Source organism: Oncorhynchus gorbuscha, linkage group LG11 (assembly GCF_021184085.1).
Source record: "Oncorhynchus gorbuscha isolate QuinsamMale2020 ecotype Even-year linkage group LG11, OgorEven_v1.0, whole genome shotgun sequence".
NCBI classification, from domain to species: Eukaryota; Metazoa; Chordata; class Actinopteri; order Salmoniformes; family Salmonidae; genus Oncorhynchus; species Oncorhynchus gorbuscha.
In genome coordinates, this window is record NC_060183.1 from 17,417,311 (window position 1) to 17,435,599 (window position 18,289).

The window sequence follows — 18,289 nt, forward strand, 5'->3', positions numbered from 1 at the left end:
AGGTATCTGACGAGATTATTGCCTCGTTCTCTACCGTATTCATCCCAGTCTTCTACGCCATGCTGTCGGTGAGCCACTGAAGTCATTAAGCCAGAGTGAGAATGATTATGATGAGCAGTGGGGGAATGCTGGGACTTTAAACACCTGTGCATCTCTACCGAGGAGAGAATTGGGCTTGACACTATAAATAACCTGTGGCGCATTCTTAGCGTTCTCTGCAGGATATTTTAACACGGTGATATGCTGAGAACGGCGTAACTGCCATATCCTGCAATATAGAGCAAAAAGGCCTTAAAAATACAAAAATATATATTATTTGGGGAGAATCCTGATTCTAATTGAATTACTTTTAACAGTCTGAAATGAGTCACTACCAACCATCATTAACACCCACAACGTTAAACCCAGTAAGGAGAATAGCGCACAATGTAGGTTCAAAATGTTCTGAGTCTTCCTGCAATCCAATGCTGCTGTTTTAAATCGGGCAAGCACCACCCACCCAACCAACATGCATCCTGTTACCGACGCCTGGCTTGCAGAAATCATTTTCACGGCGCAACGAGAGCACACAAGCTCTCAGGTTCAAACTGTTGCATGTATACAAATGCCCAACATCCATCTTGTGCACAAACATTGGAGCTCAAAGCCAATCCAAGAGAAGGCAGGAGCCATAAGCCTCTCCTTAGGCAACAGGCACACAAACAGGAAGAGAGGTTGGTTCAGCAGAACCCGACACAATAACAGATTGAAAACAGGAAGAGGAATCCTAGAAAAATCTATAAAGCAATAATAGCAAGACTTTTAGGAGAGATATGGGCCAAGTCACTGCCTGGGGACAACCACCAGGGAGATTGAGGAAAAAACAGCCAAGTTAACTAGAGGACAGAGTGAGGAAGATGGACAGACAAAGAGAGCTGAAAAGAGTGTGGGCAAAATGAGAGAGTCAGTAGATGTATCATATCCATGATTAATGTAGGAGAGCCAACCTGGCTCAGAGTCTAGAAGTGTTCTGTGAACAGAGGGGAGGGAAAGGCAGCCTTGGATAGTCCATAGGCAGCAGACAGAGCCCTAACCAGCCTGACAGAGAGCTACTCAATAAACACAACACACTCACTATTCAGCCACATCCACTCATCCAGACTGGAGCTGTGCTAGGTGCCCATATACAGAAAAGACATTAATTAGTCAGAGACCACATGATAATGATGGTGGCCATTAAATCAACCTCGAACATCTGACAGCCGACACCAACAGATTGGCATACGGGCAACTCTACGGTAACAGAATGATGCGGAGACGCCGATGTTTCGCTTTAAAACGTACGTCAAACCAAACTCCGGCAGGGTAGCCTAGTGGTTAGAGCGTTGGACTAGAACCGGAAGGTTGCAAGTTCAAACCCCCAGATACAAATCTGTCGTTCTGCCCCTGAACAGGCAGTTAACCCACTGTTCCTAGGCCGTCATTGAAAATAAGAATTTGTTCTTAACTGACTTGCCTGGTTAAATAAAGATTTTAAAAAATGTCATTTAAAATGCACAAGGCACACCAAAAATTCGACAAAAACACATTTACTTTAAGCACAGTGCAGATGAAAAGCTTGGTAACAGAATGAAGGCACAAGCAGAGAAAACCGTCATTCTGTTACCAAACTTTGCATCTGCACTGTTCTTCAAGTAAATGTGTTTATTTTCAAATTCAGTGGAAATTGTTATAAATCGTCCTTGTGCATAGCATGTTCAACTTTACAATCATTGGTTGTTGTTTGGCATACATTTTAAAGAGACAAATACAGAGGCCCAAAATGTACATACACAAATAATGCATAAAGCACAACTGGTTATGCAGAATGAGAGGGAATTGTTGGATTATTATGCAAAACAGCAGCATTTTTTCTGTCATTTGTAAGCAAACCGCATGAGAAGAAGATAGATTGTTATGCATCCAATTCAAATCAGTTTTTTGTAAGGGTTCTTTAGTTACAGGCTATGCCCCAAATGGCACCCTATTACCTACATAGTGCACAATGGGGCCCTGGTCTAAAATAGTGCACTATATAGGGAAGCGTGCGCAATTCAGGACATGTCCATGTAAACTGCATGCGCCAGAGTGCCACTTCACTACCCCTGCAGTTGGGCCAGTCGCAATAGAAAACACTGCCTTTTGATGACTCATGAATAGCCAGGTCCTTTTGGAGGGCTATTGTTTTTCAAATGAGTTGAGCGCTTTTATTATTTTACTTGCATGGAATACATTACAGGGCTATGTATGAGGAATCTCTGAGCAGAAAACACCCCCAAAGACTTGGAAGGCACCGTGGCACTCCACAGGTTTGTGCAAGTTGCCTTCACAAATAATGACTATATGAACAATTGTATGACCTATAACCTGTACTTAACAACCTCAACACATAAAATGTGTCTGATTTTTCCACAAAATGATTTCACATTCCATTCTAAACATGGCCTTGCTCTTAAAGATCAATAGTGGAGCACTTACAGATGAAGTACATTAAGCGAGATTGGAGAACAGGCATTACTGGTTCTCTGGATGAATAAAAAATAAAAGAAATGACCGATGCTAGGTATGCAATTCCAGCTAAATGAGTGGAGTCCCATAGGTGGGGGCACTTCACACCCATTAGTACCTAGGACCAGAGACCTTCAGTGACAGCTCTCATCGCTCCATTCATCCACATACAAATAATCTAACAAGCCGTTTTGGCCTGGCATCTCAGCAGCTCATACAGAGTGTAGTCTACTCATTCTCTGATGAACGTTCTGGGTCTAGTTCATTGGGCACCAAACAGACTGAAACAGGGAGGGAACTCCCTGACCATGTCCAATAAAAAGAGCTTTTTTGTTTTCCGTTGGAAAACATTTCACTGAGAGGTGTCGCTGTGGCCTGATGAACACGATGCTGGACTTGAGTGCAGGGAGAGTTGCCATAGAACACTTCTTACCTTTTTGGGGGCACTGAAGATCTTCCTATTGGTCTCCTTGGATTTCTCCACCTGTTTTGCCTGAGGTCTCCTGGGCATCTCTAGGCCCACAGAGGCAGAGTTGTCCTCTGGGAAGTCCATCACATCTACAGGGGACATGCCAAAAGGTGTGTTAGAATAGGACGGGAACATCACAGTTCATTACCAAGTCCATAGAACTACATAAACAGAATCCTATCGTGAATTATAAGATCTGTGACGAAGACATTACTAGCCTAAATTGTTTGAGTATTGTAGATTTACATTTTAGTCATTTGGCAGATGCTCTTATCCAGAGCGACTTACAGGAGCAATTAGGGTTAACTCTCAAGAGTCGATGTTCGTGCCCCGCGGAAATCTAATTAGCGTCATTAAAAAAAATCCACAGCAAAATCCGTCAGGTTAAGCTAGACGTGTGTTTTTTATTTTTTTAACATGGGCTGCGTCTCAATCCACTGCGCTCGCCTGACGTCGGTACAGATGATTTGCCAACTTCTGTCTGTAGTGTCCGAACAGTTTGGGCTACACACTAAATCCCTCTATGGAAAGGTGAGTCTCTCACGAACATGTCGGTTGTTTTGCTCTAGGATGCCCACACGCCTCTGAAGACAAGTCTAAAAGGTAGCCAGGTATCAGTTTTTAAAAATGAATGGAAGTATATATGGAGATACTTTAGGCACTAAACTAAGGGGTCAATACATGTAGTAAATAAATAAATAAATAAATGAAGTATTTCCCTCAGATATAAGACAAACACTCCCGGACGAACTTCCTTTTGCTTTTTTTGTGACCGTTTGTCCATGTACAAAGCTGTTATTCAATGCATTTCTATGGGCTAATAGCAGTAAAGTCAAATTCAAAGGTTCAAAATATTTTGACAATTTTGTATACTTATAACAGCCCTAAAATTCGAAATCAAATCACTGAATGATCGTTGGTAACACAATTCCTTGTTGGCTTAGTAGAAACCCATATGTTAGCTTTAGCAAGGTGTACACTACACGATTTTGGCCACAATTTATACTCAACAAAATATAAAAACGCAACAAAGTTATGAGTTCATACGGAAACCAGTCAATTGAAATAAATTCATTAGGACCTAATCATTGCATTTCACAACTGGTAATACAGATATGGATCGATTGGTCACAAATACCTTAAGGTAGGGGAGTGGATCAGAAAAACAGTATCTGGTGTGACCACCATTTGCCTCATAAATCGAAGCGCGACATCTCCTTCACATAGAGTTATTCAGGCTGTTGATTATGGCCTGTGGAATGTTGTCCCACTCCTCTTCAATGGCTGTGCCAAGGTGCTGGACATTAGAGGGAACTGGAACACGCTGCTGAACACGTCAATCCAGATCATTCCAAACATGATCAATGGGTGACATGTCTGGTGAATATGCAAGAAATGGAACTGAGAGATCTTCAGCTTCCAGGAATTGTGTACAGCAACATAGGGCTGTGCATTATCATGCTGAACATAACGTGATGGCGGCAGATGAATGATACGACAATGGGCCTCAGGATCTCGTCAAGGCATCTTTCTGCATTCAAATTGCCATTGATAAAATGCAATTGTGTTCATTGTCTGTAGCTTATGCCTGCCCATAACACCACACCACCATGGGACAGTCTGTTCACAACGTTGACATCAGCAAACCGCTGATGCACATAACGCTATAAACATGGTGTGAGGTTGTGAGGCGGGTTGGACATACTGCTAAATGATCTAAAACAAGGTTGGAGGTGGCTTATGGTAAATAAATAAACATTAAATTATCTGGCAGCAGCTCTGGTGGACATTCCTGCAGTCAGCATGCCAATTGCACACTCCCTCAAAACATGAGACATTGTGGCATTGTGTTGACAAAACTGCACATTTTAGTGGTCTTGTCCCCAGCACAAGGTGCACCTGTGTAATGAGCATGCGGTTTAATCAGCTTCTTACTTTGCAACACCTGTCAGGTGAATGGATTATCTTGGCAAATAAGAAATGCTCACTAACAGGGATGTAAACAAATTTGTGCACAAAATCAGAGAGAAAGCTTTTTGTGCTTAAAGGAACTTTTCAGGGATTTTTAAATTTCAGTTCATGAAACATGGGACCAACACTTGGTGCGTTGATATTTTTGTTCAGTGTAGCTGTCCCAGTCAAGTGGGATGCTCGTTTAATGCGAGCGGTTCAGAGACGCAATCTGAGGGATACCAATCTTGTGTTCGAGATTGCAAGCAATGTTATTCAATTCAAAATGTTTGGTAGATATTTCAACTCCGTGTGGCAAGCGTGAATGTCTGAGAATGCTTATGCTACTTTACTGCACAGCTAGTAGCTACGTTAAATCTAAGCACATCCTTGTTTTTGTGAGAGAACTTGGTATCTTGAATCCTCACAACCAAGTGAAGAATCGTGCAGTGTGATCCATCTGTGCCACATCGTTTAGTGCGCACCACTACGTTGGCAAGACAACTACAGGAAAGAAGGTTGTTTAACGCGAGAAGCTCAGAGACGTTAGGATTTTGAAAGTTGTGTAGTGTCCACCAGGCTTTAGAAGTGTGTGTGTGTGTGTAGAGAAATCCATGTTCTTGAAATTGACCTTGACTGAGTCTACCCTGTACCGATGCTGGTCTGAGTGTGTGTCTGAGTGTGTGCCTGAGTGTGTGTGTGTCTGAGTGTGTGTGTCTGAGAGTGTGTGTGTCTGAGTGTGTGTGTGTCTGAGTGTGTGTGTGTCTGAGTGTGTGTGTGTGTGTCTACTGGCCTCGTCTGAGGCCCTGTGCCTGACCTGAGTGGTTGCTGGTCCGACTGTCCAGCTCCTCGCTGGCGGACAGGGGGCTGTCCACCCTCATCTCCATGGCAGCAGCGGAGGCAGCATAAGCTGTGGCTGCAGCCGCGGCAGCCCTCTTAGCCTTCCTCCTCTCTTTGGCCTGGGAGCCCTCGTCTTCGTCGCTATCGCTGCCGCTCATATCGTCAAAACCAAAATACTTGATCTTGTAGTTGGAGCTGCCGGATGCCACAGGGTCGGCACTGGCTTCCTCCTGGTTGGCACCACGGCCCGCTTCGTTTTCCTCAAAGCCAAAAAAGTCCAACTTGGTGTCTTTCTTGGTCTTGCTCTGTGTGGGTCTGAACCTGGTAGAGAGAAGCAGAGAGAGAAGTTAGAACAACCTACACATATCCAATGTCTGAGCAGGTGCGAGATATTGAAGGATGCATGTTTATCAGGAAAAAATAAAAATCCAAACACACATCTGAGAGCATAGCCTATATTGCAGTGTGCAGATTATTCCCACAGGGGGAGAGAAACATACCTCATTGTTATGACTCAGTGAAGGGAGCAGAAATAGCCCAAACATCATAATCTAACAACAACAGTGATTATCGGTAAGCGGTAAGTAGGTAGGTAGCAGTAGGTCACCTGGTGGGTTTAGCTGGTGCTGGTTCAGTCTTCTTCCTCAGGCGGCCAGTCTCTCCCTGGTCTGTCAGGGGGGCAGCCACGGCAGCAGCGGGGGTGTATTCCTCCATGACCCTGTCCTGAATGGTGACGTTAAACACCGACAAGCAGGACGGGTGAAGCACTGTGAAGTCTCTCGTCCGCCCGCGGCCCGCCGGCTTGCTGCTGTTCTCTGTATTGTTGGTCTCGAGAGGGCCAGATCCGGGCCCACTACTGAAGGCTGTACTGGTGCTCGTACTACTGGTACTGTCAGAGTCCCCGGCCTGCTTGCCTTTGTTGGGCCGGCGGTATGTCCGGCAGTGGGTGCTGACCCTGAGCAGAGACTGGGAGTAGTCCTGGGACTCGGAGGGCTCGATCGGGATCTCGAAGTCCCCCAGGCCCACAACGTCACTGGGAGTGGGCTCTGTAGAGGTCTTGTCCTGCCTGGCCAGACTGAGACCATAGCCCCACTCACCACTCCACATTGACGAAGGGGGGCTTCTGGGGGGCTCTGGGGTGGGGGAGGTGGGCCTCAGACCCATCACTGTGTCCCAGTTGTCGTAAGAGTCCTTGGCCTCGCTCTTTAGTGTGGTGGTCTGCGCAATAGGCTTCTTGTCACTTTCCGAGGCGTTGCAGTACCATGAATAGCTGTGTTTTTCCACAGTCGCACCCTCGCTGGACCAGCAGGGTTGGCTTGGCTTGGCTGGGGGGGGGGGAAAGGCAATCTATTAACACAGTGTATTAGCATTTTTTGCCGAAATCGCTCCGGCATTTCCTGGTTACTAAAATTCTAATAATAAGACTAATTTCAGTTTGTGACACAAAACAAGTATTTAGAACCATTGTACCATCTAAAACGCTGTGAAATATATATTTGTATTATTTAAAAATAAATATAATTCAGATGTTTGAAGGTGGTGTACAAAAACGAAAGTAAAAGACGCAAAAACTAAACATAAGGGAAGAATAAATATAGCACACATACAGTGCATTCAGAAAGTATTCAGACCCCTAGACTTTTTCCACATTTTGTTACGTTACAGCCTTAACCTAAAATTGTTTAAAAGAAATACCTACACACAATACCCCCATGAAGGAAAAGCAAAAACACAAATGAGTTAAAAATAAATTAATGACATATACATAAGTATGCAGACCCTTTGTTGACCCTCAGTACTTTGTTGAAGCACATTTGGCAGCGATTACGACGCTACAAGCGGGAATTTCACCCATTCTTTTTGTTAGATCCTCTAAAGCTCTGTCAAGTTGGATGGGGAGCATCGCTGCACAGCTATTTTCAGGTCTCTCCAGAGATGTTCGATCGGGTTCAAGTCCGGACCACTCTAGGACATTCAGTGACGTCCTGAAGCCACTCCTGCTTCTTGCCTGTGTGCTTAGGGTCGTTGTCCTGTTGGAACCACTCTAGAGCAGGTTTTCATCAAGGATGTCTCTGTACTTTGCTCCGTTCATCTTTCCCTCGATCCTCACTACTCTCCCCCAATCCCTGCCGCTGAAAAACATCCCCACAGCACGATGCTGCCACCACCATAGGGATGGTGCTAGGTGTCCTCCAGACGTGATGCTTGGAATTCAGGCCAAGAGTTCAATCTTAGTGTCATCAGACCAGAGAATCTTGTTTCTCATGGTCTGGTAAGAAGGGCGGGGGTGTATGCTTCATGATTAACAACTCATGGTGTAATCGTAACATACAGAAACTCAAGAGCTTTTGTTCACATGACCTAGACTTCCTCACAATCAAAAGCCACCCATATCTCCCAAGAGAATTCTCGTCGGTTATTGTCACAGCCGTATATATCCCCACTCATGCCGATACCACGACGGCCCTCAAGGAACTTCACTGGACACCATGCAAACTGGAAGGCAACATTTATTAGAGCTAGGGATTTAACAAAGCAGACGTGAGAACAAGGCCACCTAAAATCTATCAGCATATTGATTGTAGCACTCTTGCGGGCAATAGACGATCACTGCTACAATAACTTCCGCGATGCATACAAGATCCTATCCCGCCCGCCCATCAGCAATTCTGACCCCGACTCCATTTGGCTCCTCCAGTCCTATAGGCAGACACTCAAACAGGATGTACCGGTGATGAGAACTACTCTACGCTGGTGGGACCAATCGGAATCCACGCTTCAATGTTGTTTTGATCACACGGACTGGGAAAAGTTCCGGGCAGAGAATAATATCTATTTAGACTCTGAGTGAGCTTATAAGGAAGTGCATTGGAGATGTTGTACCCACTGTGACTATTAAAACCACCCCTATCCAGAAACAGTGGATAGATGACGGCATTTGCGCAAAACCGAACACACAAACCACCGCATTTAGCCATGGAAAGAGGACTGGGAATATGTTGGAATACAAACACTGTAGTTACTCCCTCCACAAGGCAATCAAACAAGAAAAATATCCGTATCAGGACAAAGTGGAGTCGCAATTCAATGGCTCAGACCAGAGACGTATGTGGCAGTGTCTACAGGCAAATACGACTACAAATAGAAAAGCAGCCGCATCAATGACACCAACATGACACTTCCAGACAAACTAAACATCGTTGCCCGCTTTGAGGAAAATACAGTGTCCCCGACGCGGTCCGCTACCAAGGAGTGGGCTCTCATTCTCTGACGTGAGTAAGACACTTAAACGTGTTAACCCTCGCAAGGCTGCCATCCCAGACGGCATCCCTAGCCACATCCTAAGAGCATGTGCAGACCAGCTGGCTGGTGTGTTTATGGACATATTCAATCTGTCTCTATCCCAGTCTGCTGTCCCCACATGCTTCAAGATGGCCACCATTGTTCCTGTACCCATGAAGGCAAAGGTAACTGAACTAAATGACCATCGCCCCATAGCACCCACTTATGTCATGAAGTGTTTTGTGAGACTAAGGATCATATCACCTCCACCTTACCTGCCACCCTAGACCCACGTCAATTTGCATACCGCCCCAATATGTCGACAGATGATGCAATCACCATCATACTGCCCTATCTCATCTGGACAAGAGGAATACCTATCTAATAATACTGTTCATTGACAACAGCTCAGCAATCACTAAGCTTGAGGCCCTGTGTCTCAACCCCGCCCTGCGCAATTGGGTCCTGGACTTCCTGATGGGCAACCCCCAGGTGGTGAAGGCAGAAAACAACATCTCCACTTCGCCGATCCTCAACACTGGGGCCCGACAAGTACTCCCTGTTCACCCATGACTGTGTGGTCATGAACGCCTCCAACTCAAACATCATGTTTGCAGACGACAACAGTAGTGGGCTTGATTATCAACAACGAGACAGACTACAGGGAGGAGGTGAGGGCACTCGGAGTGTGATGTCAGGAAAACAACCTCACTCAACATCAACAAAACAAATTAGATGATCTTAGACTTCAGGAAACCGCAGAGGCAGCACCCCCCTATCCACATCGACAGCACAGGAGAAGGTGGAAAGTTAAGTTCCTTGGTGTACACATCAAGGACAAACTGAAATGGTCCACCCACACAGATAGTGTGGTGAAGGCGCAACATCACCTCTTCAACCTCAGGAGGCTGAAGAAATTTGGCTTGTCACCTAAAACCCTCACAAACTTCCACAGATGCACAACTGAGAGCATCCTGTTGATCTGTATCACCGCCTTGTACGGCAACTGCACCGCCCACAACCGCAAAGCTCTCCAGAGGGTGGTGCGGTATGCACAAAGCATCATTTGGGGAAATCTACCTGCCCTCCATGACACCGACAGCACCCGATGTCACAGGAAGGCCAAAAAGATCATCAAGGAAAATAACCACCCAAGCCACCATCTGTTCACCCCACCAGAAGGAGAAGTCTGTACATGTGCATCAAAGTTGGGACACAGAGACTGAAAAACAGCTTCTATCTCAAGGCCATCTGACTGTTACACAGCCACTAACACAGAGCGGCTGCTGCCTTCATACAGACTTGAAATCATTGGCCACTTTAAAAAATGGATCACTTGTCACTTTCATAATGCCACTTTAATAATGTTTACATATCCTACATTACTCATATGTATATATTGTACTTTATAACATCTATTACATCTTGCCTATGTTGCTCGGTCATCGCTTATCCATTTATTTACATATTTTTATTTATCCGTTATTTTACCAGGTAAGTTGACTGAGAACACGTTCTCATTTGCAGCAACGACCTGGGGAATAGTTACAGGGGAGAGGAGGGGGATGAATGAGCCAACTGTAAACTGGGGATTATTAGGAGACTGATGGTTTGAGGGCCAGATTGGGAATTTATAGATGTACACATACTTACTCCACCCCTTTACTTAGATTTGTGTGTATTAGGTAGTTGTTGTGGAATTGTTAGATTACTTGTTAACTTCTTTGATATAGGGGGCGCTCTTAATTTTTGGATTAAAAAACGTCCCCGTTTTAAACAAGATATTTTGTCACGAAAAGATGCTCGACTATGCATATAATTGACAGCTTTGGAAAGAAAACACTGACGTTTCCAAAACTGCAAAGATGTTATCTGTGAGTGCCGCAGAACTGATGCTACAGGCGAAACCAAGATGAAATTTCAAACAGGAAATGCCCCAGATTTTGAAAGCGCTGTGTTCCAATGTCTCCTTATATGGCTGTGAATGCGCCAGGAATGAGCCTGCACTTTCTGTCGTTTCCCCAAGGTGTCTGCAGCATTGTGACGTATTTGTAGGTATATCATTGGAAGATTGACCATAAGAGACTACATTTACCAGGTGCCCGCTTGGTGTCCTCCGTCGAAATTATTGCGTAATCTCCAGCTGCATGCATTTTTCCATTTGCTTCAGAGGAGAAACCCAACTGCCACGAATGATGTATCATCGAATAGATATGTGAAAAACACCTTGAGGATTGATTCTAAACTACATTTGCCATGTTTATCGATATTATGGAGTTAATTTTGAAAAAAGTCCGGCGTTGTAATGACTGAATTTTTTTCTTAGCCAAACATGAACAAAACAGAGCGATTTCTCCTACACAAATAATATTTTTGGAAAAACTGAACATTTGCTATCTAACTGAGAGTCTCCTCATTGAAAACATCCGAAGTTCTTCAAAGGTAAATGATTTTATTTGAATGCTTTTCTTGTTTTTGTGAAAATGTTGCCTGCTGAATGCTAGGCTTAATGCTATGCTAGCTATCAATATTCTTACACAATTGCTTGTGTAGCTATGGTTGAAAAGCATATTTTGAAAATCTGAGATGACAGTGTTGTTAACAAAAGGCTAAGCTTGTGAGTGAATATATTTCTTTCATTTGCGATTTTCATGAATAGTTAACGTTGCGTTATGGTAATGAGCTTGAGGCTATGATTACGCTCCCGGATACGGGATTGCTCGACGCAAGAAGTTAAATATTACTACACTGTCGGAACTAGAAGCACAAACATTTTGCTAAACTCGCAATAACATCTGCTAACCATGTGCATGTGATTTTATTGGATTTGGGTGCCTTTTGGCAAACTCCAAGCAGGGCTGACATGTGCCTTTTACTAAGGAGTGGCTTCTGTCTGGCCACTCTACCATAAAGGCCTGGTTGGTGGAATGCTGCACAGATGGTTGTGTTTCTGGAAGGTCCTTGCATCTCCACAGAGAAACTCTGGAGCTCTGTCAGAGTGACCATCGGGTTCTTGGTCACCTCCCCGACCAAGGCCCTTCCCTTCTCCCCTGATTGCTCAGTTTGGCCAGGCAGCCAGCTCAAGGTAAAAGTCTCGGTGGTTCCAAACTTCTTCCATTTAAAAATTGGAGGCCACTGTGTATTTGGGGACCTTCAATGCTGCAGAAAGGTTTTGGTACCCTCCTCAGATCAGTGCCTTGACACAATCCTGTCTCGGAGATCTACACACAATTCCTTCGACCTCATGACTTGGTTTTTGCTCTGACATGCACTGTCAACTGTGGGACCTTATATAACCAGGCTGGCCTTTCCAAAGCATGTCCAATCTATTGAATTTACCACAGGTGAACTTCAATCAAGTTGTAAAAACATCAAGGATGATCAATGAAAACAGGATGCAACTGAGCTCAATTACGAGTCTCTGAATAGTTATGTAAATAAGGTATCCGTTTTTTTTTTATACATTCAGAAAAAGGTCTAAAAACCTGTTTTTGCGTAATCATTATGGGTTATTGTGTGTAGATTGATAAGAAAATTATTTAATCCATTTGAGAATACGGCTGTAACAAAATGTGAATACTTTCCTAATGCACTGTAGAACAGATCTACCGCTTTTTAAACTTCCTACCAATGAGAATGACCGATCGATAACTCATTTTTTTTGTGAATTTGGTCAAGTTGCCCAAAAGTTATATATTGCTGTTTCAAGCATTCAGCAGTTAATGTCTCTGACAGTTGTAGCATACAGCAGATAAATTCAAGCCATCTTGACGCCTGCCACACTACGACATGGGTGCCATTATTACATTGGAAGGTGGTTTCAACCATGTATGAGAGAGTGTTAACTAAGTGCTAGGGCTGTGAGAGGACCAGCACACCCTGCTAAAACTTTTGGCACAACGCTGAAAAAATGCTGGGTCAGAAAATGTCTCCAACTCTGTTGGTCTAAGTCACCACAACATCAGGAGACTGGGTTAGCCTACACGTGATGACAGTGTGGACATTGACTACACTGGCTCTTGTAATTATTTACGTGCATTTTAAAACCTACTGGGTGGGACAATAATGGCTTGCTAAACAACTATACTGGCAGTTGAGTTCCAATAGGTTGCTACATACCACTTGCATTCAGATTCTGGTATATACCCCTCCCTAAGGAATGTTTAGGCTCGCTAGGCTATATGACTAGGGTAATAGTGCACAGAATATACCTTAGGACAAGGTTCCCCAACTGGTGGCCCGCGGCTGAATCTGGCCGATGATCCTTGCCTTAGTCTCCTCCCTAGGATAATTTTTGACAAGTTCCAAACTAATCCTTCCAAGGCTCGGAATCCCAAAATCAGTCACAGAAGATAGACGGTTCATCACTGGCAAGAGCTGACACCTCAGTCCAAAATGTCCATAGAATTCAAAGTTCTTCAACCAAGGGAATTGAAGAGATTCATTCTCCTGCACTTCTGTATACTTTTTAGCCAGTAGTTCTGAAAGTAGCACCCATGAGGCAAAGGTAGTCCTCAAAAATTGCATACGACATTACATATGTGCACCACATGCAAACAAAATTGAAAAGCTGTCTAACAAAAAAAAATCCAGAAAAGAGATACTTTGGCAATGAGGCCATATATCTACTTCCCCAGATTTAGATGGAAATGTGGATACCACAGTGTCCAGTATGAAGAAAGTTAGAGGTAGTTTCACGAGCCAATGCTAACTAGTGTTAATACAATTAATTCCAGCCATTGCGCTAATGCTAGTTAGCAATTGCGCTAGTTAGCAACTTCTTAGTCCTAGCACAATTATCCACGAGTTAATCTGACTCTGGGGAAGTAGATAAATGGCATTGCCAAAATCCCAATTACCCCTTTAACTGAGCTTGGCTTATCAATGAGAAATATCCTATCACAAGAAAGATAGTAAGTAGACATCCTACATCTACACTTTACTTCAAAATAACTTGGGTTTTGTCATTAATTCAGGGTGGTGTGGTTTTTGCTGAGCATGCCAAGACATTTGATGAACAGGTTGTTTTGAATTACCCTTCCACCTCTGTAAATCTAAATATTTTTTTAATGGGAATGTTTTTTGTTTTTTTGAATCTTTTGCACTAAAAAAAATAATCGGACTGAGAAAATGCCTGATTAGATTTCAATCAGAGCCTTAACAGGCCTGGTTTATTATGCAGTTGGTACTTGAGCGATCGCTGTCTGGACACACTCTGAATGCAAAGACAATCACGCCATTGTCGCTAAAGACTGAGCACCTCTGAGTTAAAGTTTTCCAGATCCAACTAAGCTTTTCAATAATTAGCCACATAAAAAAAGGGCCGGAATGCTTTGCTTGATGAATCCTTAAACGAGGTTCAATAAGTATTAACATCAGTCTGACCGCAAGTCCCAGCTGTGAAAAGTTTCCTTTAACCCCGGATCTGCTCATATTGATTTCTCCGCAAGACAAACAAGTAGAGTTTCTATAGCTGGACAAGTGAACACTGGGCCTTGGGAGGATATCCTGGGTTTGTGTAGGAATGTGGCAGTGCTGTTGCTAAATGTGCCAATGAGTAATACTTTCAGTTCAGTTTTCAGACTGACAGAACTTTTACTCATCATGTGACTAGCGCTAACTTGCATGACAAAGGATATGCTTGTGGCTATTGTTCCATACCTGAGCCTGCAACTTCAATGCCTACAGAAATGTGTCAAACAAGCCCATTCTCTAAGTGACTCAAAGCCTAGACAACTTCCAGGGCCACTGATTTGAATGACAGAGTCACAGAGGGCATACAGCCATATGGAGGAGTGACAAATGATGTGATAGTGTTTTTGCAGTGGACAAGGGCACACAACAGCAGGCAGCATTGCATTGAAACGGGCCCATAACTAGAGCAATAAGTTGCTGCCTCTGGCAGTAAATAACATTCAGCGTGTCTGCTTGGCAATGCGGAATACAATCAGAACCACCTGCCATAGAGGAGATGGCCTCCTAAAACGAGGCTGTACCCGTCAAGTGGACCGGTTTCGTATTAGAGAAGAGCATCAACATAATGCAGACTGTAAATTTTGATGGGTTTGCTTCTCCCCAGTGAGTGCTTTGGGTGTAATCCACAAGAGCCACCTGCTAGGCTGACAGTTGGTGCCCATTATTCCAGTCCAGAGGGTAAGCTAAACTCACTCCTGGCAGCCTGTTGAAGCCTGCTCCAAAAACACACTGCCAGATTAGATGTTTTTCTGTTCCAAGATTTGGGCTATCAAAGTTTTCCCAAAGTCAAAAGCTTACAACGATGATTGTAGAGTTAAATTGCTGTTCAATTTAAATGACTACTTGTCTGAATCCTAAGGTCAGCTACCAATCTGCTGTCTAAATCAAATGGCTGGATGACATCATATGGTCTGAAATTAACAAGACGAATTGCAAGTGCACCCTAAATTAATTTAGCATTTTCCTTTTGTAGACTCACTAGCACAACTAATTTATTCTTTACAAATCTTTTACTATATTGGATTACTAATATTGGATCACTAAAGACCATCAAAATATTTGGTACTCAGTCCTATAACTACCTTAAAAATAAATGTACTTGAAATCAATGACAGGAAATAACCGTTTCAATAATTATAACCGAAGTTGGCTGACTCTGCACACAACATTTGATCTTAAAAAATGAGTCCGCCACATTGCAAGCAATTTATCCCTTACACCCCCTGGAAGCAAAGGTCTTCTGGACCAAGATTTGATTCTACATTGGATTAGTAGTCCTACTTTGCAACACGAGGCTCCTCCTACCTGTTGTGGTGGTGGTGTTGAAGAACCTGGCTGTGTCCTCTGTGACCCTCAATTGGCTTCTGTCACTACCCATGCTAGAGGTAGCTTTACTGGGAACAAGGCTGCTCTGCTGGCTGCTCCTGGACTCCAGGCAGAAGCCTGGCCTCCCTGCCTGAGGTGGCTCTGCTGACGCCGGCTTGGCTGGGGAGGCCTTGGCGTGTGGGAAGCGAGAGGTGACCGTCTTGGACTCATCATCGCTGTCAAAGCCAAAGGGGTCCTCAGAGATCTCATCTGAGATTTTGGGCCTCTTGGGCTGCTCTGCCACCTCACTCCAATGGCCCGGGCGCTTGGAGCTCACCTTGGCCTTGTATGTCGTCTCGCCCCATTTGGTGCTGAGCGTTGCTCTCTTGTTGGACAGGACCTCATCAAACTTGGATGATGATGATCCATCGCCGCCCTTACGGCTGTAGGTTTTACCAAATCTCGATGTCATTGTGGCATCTGTTTCATATTCTCTGGGACGGACACAAAATATAAAATGCATTAGTTGCTGTCATCATAGGCCATTTCTCATCAACGCAATAACAATATTGTGGTTGAAATGTACTTTTACTGTAATGGAGGGCTAGAAGGGAGCACTCTTTCCTCTCGTCTAAAACAAATATCCTCATGCTCCAAGGCAGTGATTGGGGACATTGCCCTGTGTAGGGTGCCCTCTTTCAGACGGGACGTTAAACAGGTGTCCTGCCTGTGGTCACTAAAGTGCCCATGGCACTTATGGTAGGAGTAGGGGTGTTAACCCCAGTGTCCTGGCTAAATTCCCAATCTGTCCACCTAATCATCCCCAGCTTCCAATTGTCTCATTCAGCTTCAAATAGGCATAGAATACAACCTTGGTGTCAACTAAGGACCCCTTACACTTCATGTCATTGTGTTGAGACAGCCTGCGGGACCAAAAATTGTGTGAATAATAACACACAGCTTTAACTAGGGAATCAAATGTTTCCAAGTGAGGTATGCTGCATTTTCTAGTTTAAATATGTAGTTGTGCAGTAAAAGTTAGGGAACCCTTGCGTTAGTGGGATCTTTATTATCAGCTTGAGTAAACTGAGACTACTGCCGCGTTAGCATACTAACCGGAACTAGAAAACTCGGAAATGTCCGACTTTCTGAATCGTTTAACGCAGCACGTGTATGACTACAACCAGTTAACAAGTAGCAGTTTCCTCGTTCCGATTAGCACTTTAATGCAGCATCAACTGCTCTGGATGTGGCTAACGCAATGTGTGTACAACTAGCTAACGTTAGCAACAATACACCACAATTAGCTTAGCCACTATACAGTTAGCTAGCTAAATCAATCAGCTGACGTTATTGAAGAAAATATAGGGTGTCTAGCAGCAGTACATAGAAGCAACGTTAACGTTATCTAACTAGCCTCGATAATATCATGATATTGACCTAGGGAGTTGTAGTATTAATTTAGTGTTGATACCAAAACAGACCCATATGGCGAGCTAGCTAGTTGCAACGTTAGCTAGCTAACCAACTTAGCCATTAACGTCGTGTGAGAGTGCGCTGGCTAGCTACCGTTAGCTAAATAACGCCAACGCCATCTGCAAAAAGTTAAACGTCCTGTGCGTTGTTCATTAATATAATAGGTGGCTAACACTAACATAATTTAGTCATCACATTATCGTTGTGGCTAGAAAGTGAGGAAAAAACAATTTAGCTAGCTAAGTATAGTAACGAAATAGCTACTTGGCTAGTTAGCTATCAGGTTAGTATCAGACGAAACATGATTGACGAACATCCACTTTTCACATTGATTTGAAGGTTTAAAGTAGTTTGAAAATCACTTTAAATTTCATCAAACGTAAGTGAATACAACCATACAACAGTCTCACTTACTAGGTGCGCGAAAAGACCGAACCACTCAACAACACTCCGAAGGCGTCCGCTTCCCGCAGCAGATTGGGCCTCCCTTACAATATAAACAAGGCTAAATTGCCTGTAGTAATGAAAGCTAGAGGACAGTCAACAACTACACAAAGTCCTGTGTTTTTTTTGTGTAACAAAGTTATTTTGATAATGTTGGTTTTACGTCTGATATATTCCCTTTTTGAAGCTATCTCAAACTCAATTGTCTCCTCTTGTGTTACACCGATGGCTTGCATTCGAGTTCCCCCTCCCTTTCGCTTCCAACCGCACTGTCACCTAGCCGCTAGTACACTGTGGTCCAATCAGGAAGCTACATATTTGGATGTGACAGTGAACTAGCGCTGCGAAGCAGTATTCTTCGTTGTGATTGGTTCAAAAGCCGACAAGACCAAACACCTTCGCATTTCATTGGACTGTGGGTGAGAAGCGTCCTCTTTGGGGGGTGTCGAAGCCGTTCATATATCGCTCATTCAGTGGTTGAAGCTCCTGGAATGTAAATAAATGTGCAAACTGAAGGCAAAT

The 18,289-nt window shown here is 43.8% G+C and overlaps 1 protein-coding gene across 1 annotated transcript in view; it reads right to left on the reverse strand.

The window, feature by feature from the left end:
* The window catches only part of LOC124048188 (wings apart-like protein homolog), a 52,753-nt gene extending 34,724 nt beyond the window's left edge, over window positions 1-18,029 (reverse strand). The window contains exons 1-5 of the mRNA XM_046368711.1: window positions 17,738-18,029; window positions 15,848-16,341; window positions 6,393-7,110; window positions 5,763-6,106; window positions 2,960-3,084 (exon numbers count right to left, since the gene is read on the reverse strand). Of these exons, the coding sequence (XP_046224667.1) occupies window positions 2,960-3,084; window positions 5,763-6,106; window positions 6,393-7,110; window positions 15,848-16,319 (1,659 nt within the window). The 5' untranslated portion in view covers window positions 16,320-16,341; window positions 17,738-18,029. The remainder of the gene's footprint in view (window positions 1-2,959; window positions 3,085-5,762; window positions 6,107-6,392; window positions 7,111-15,847; window positions 16,342-17,737) is intronic.
* Window positions 18,030-18,289: the final 260 nt, after the last annotated feature.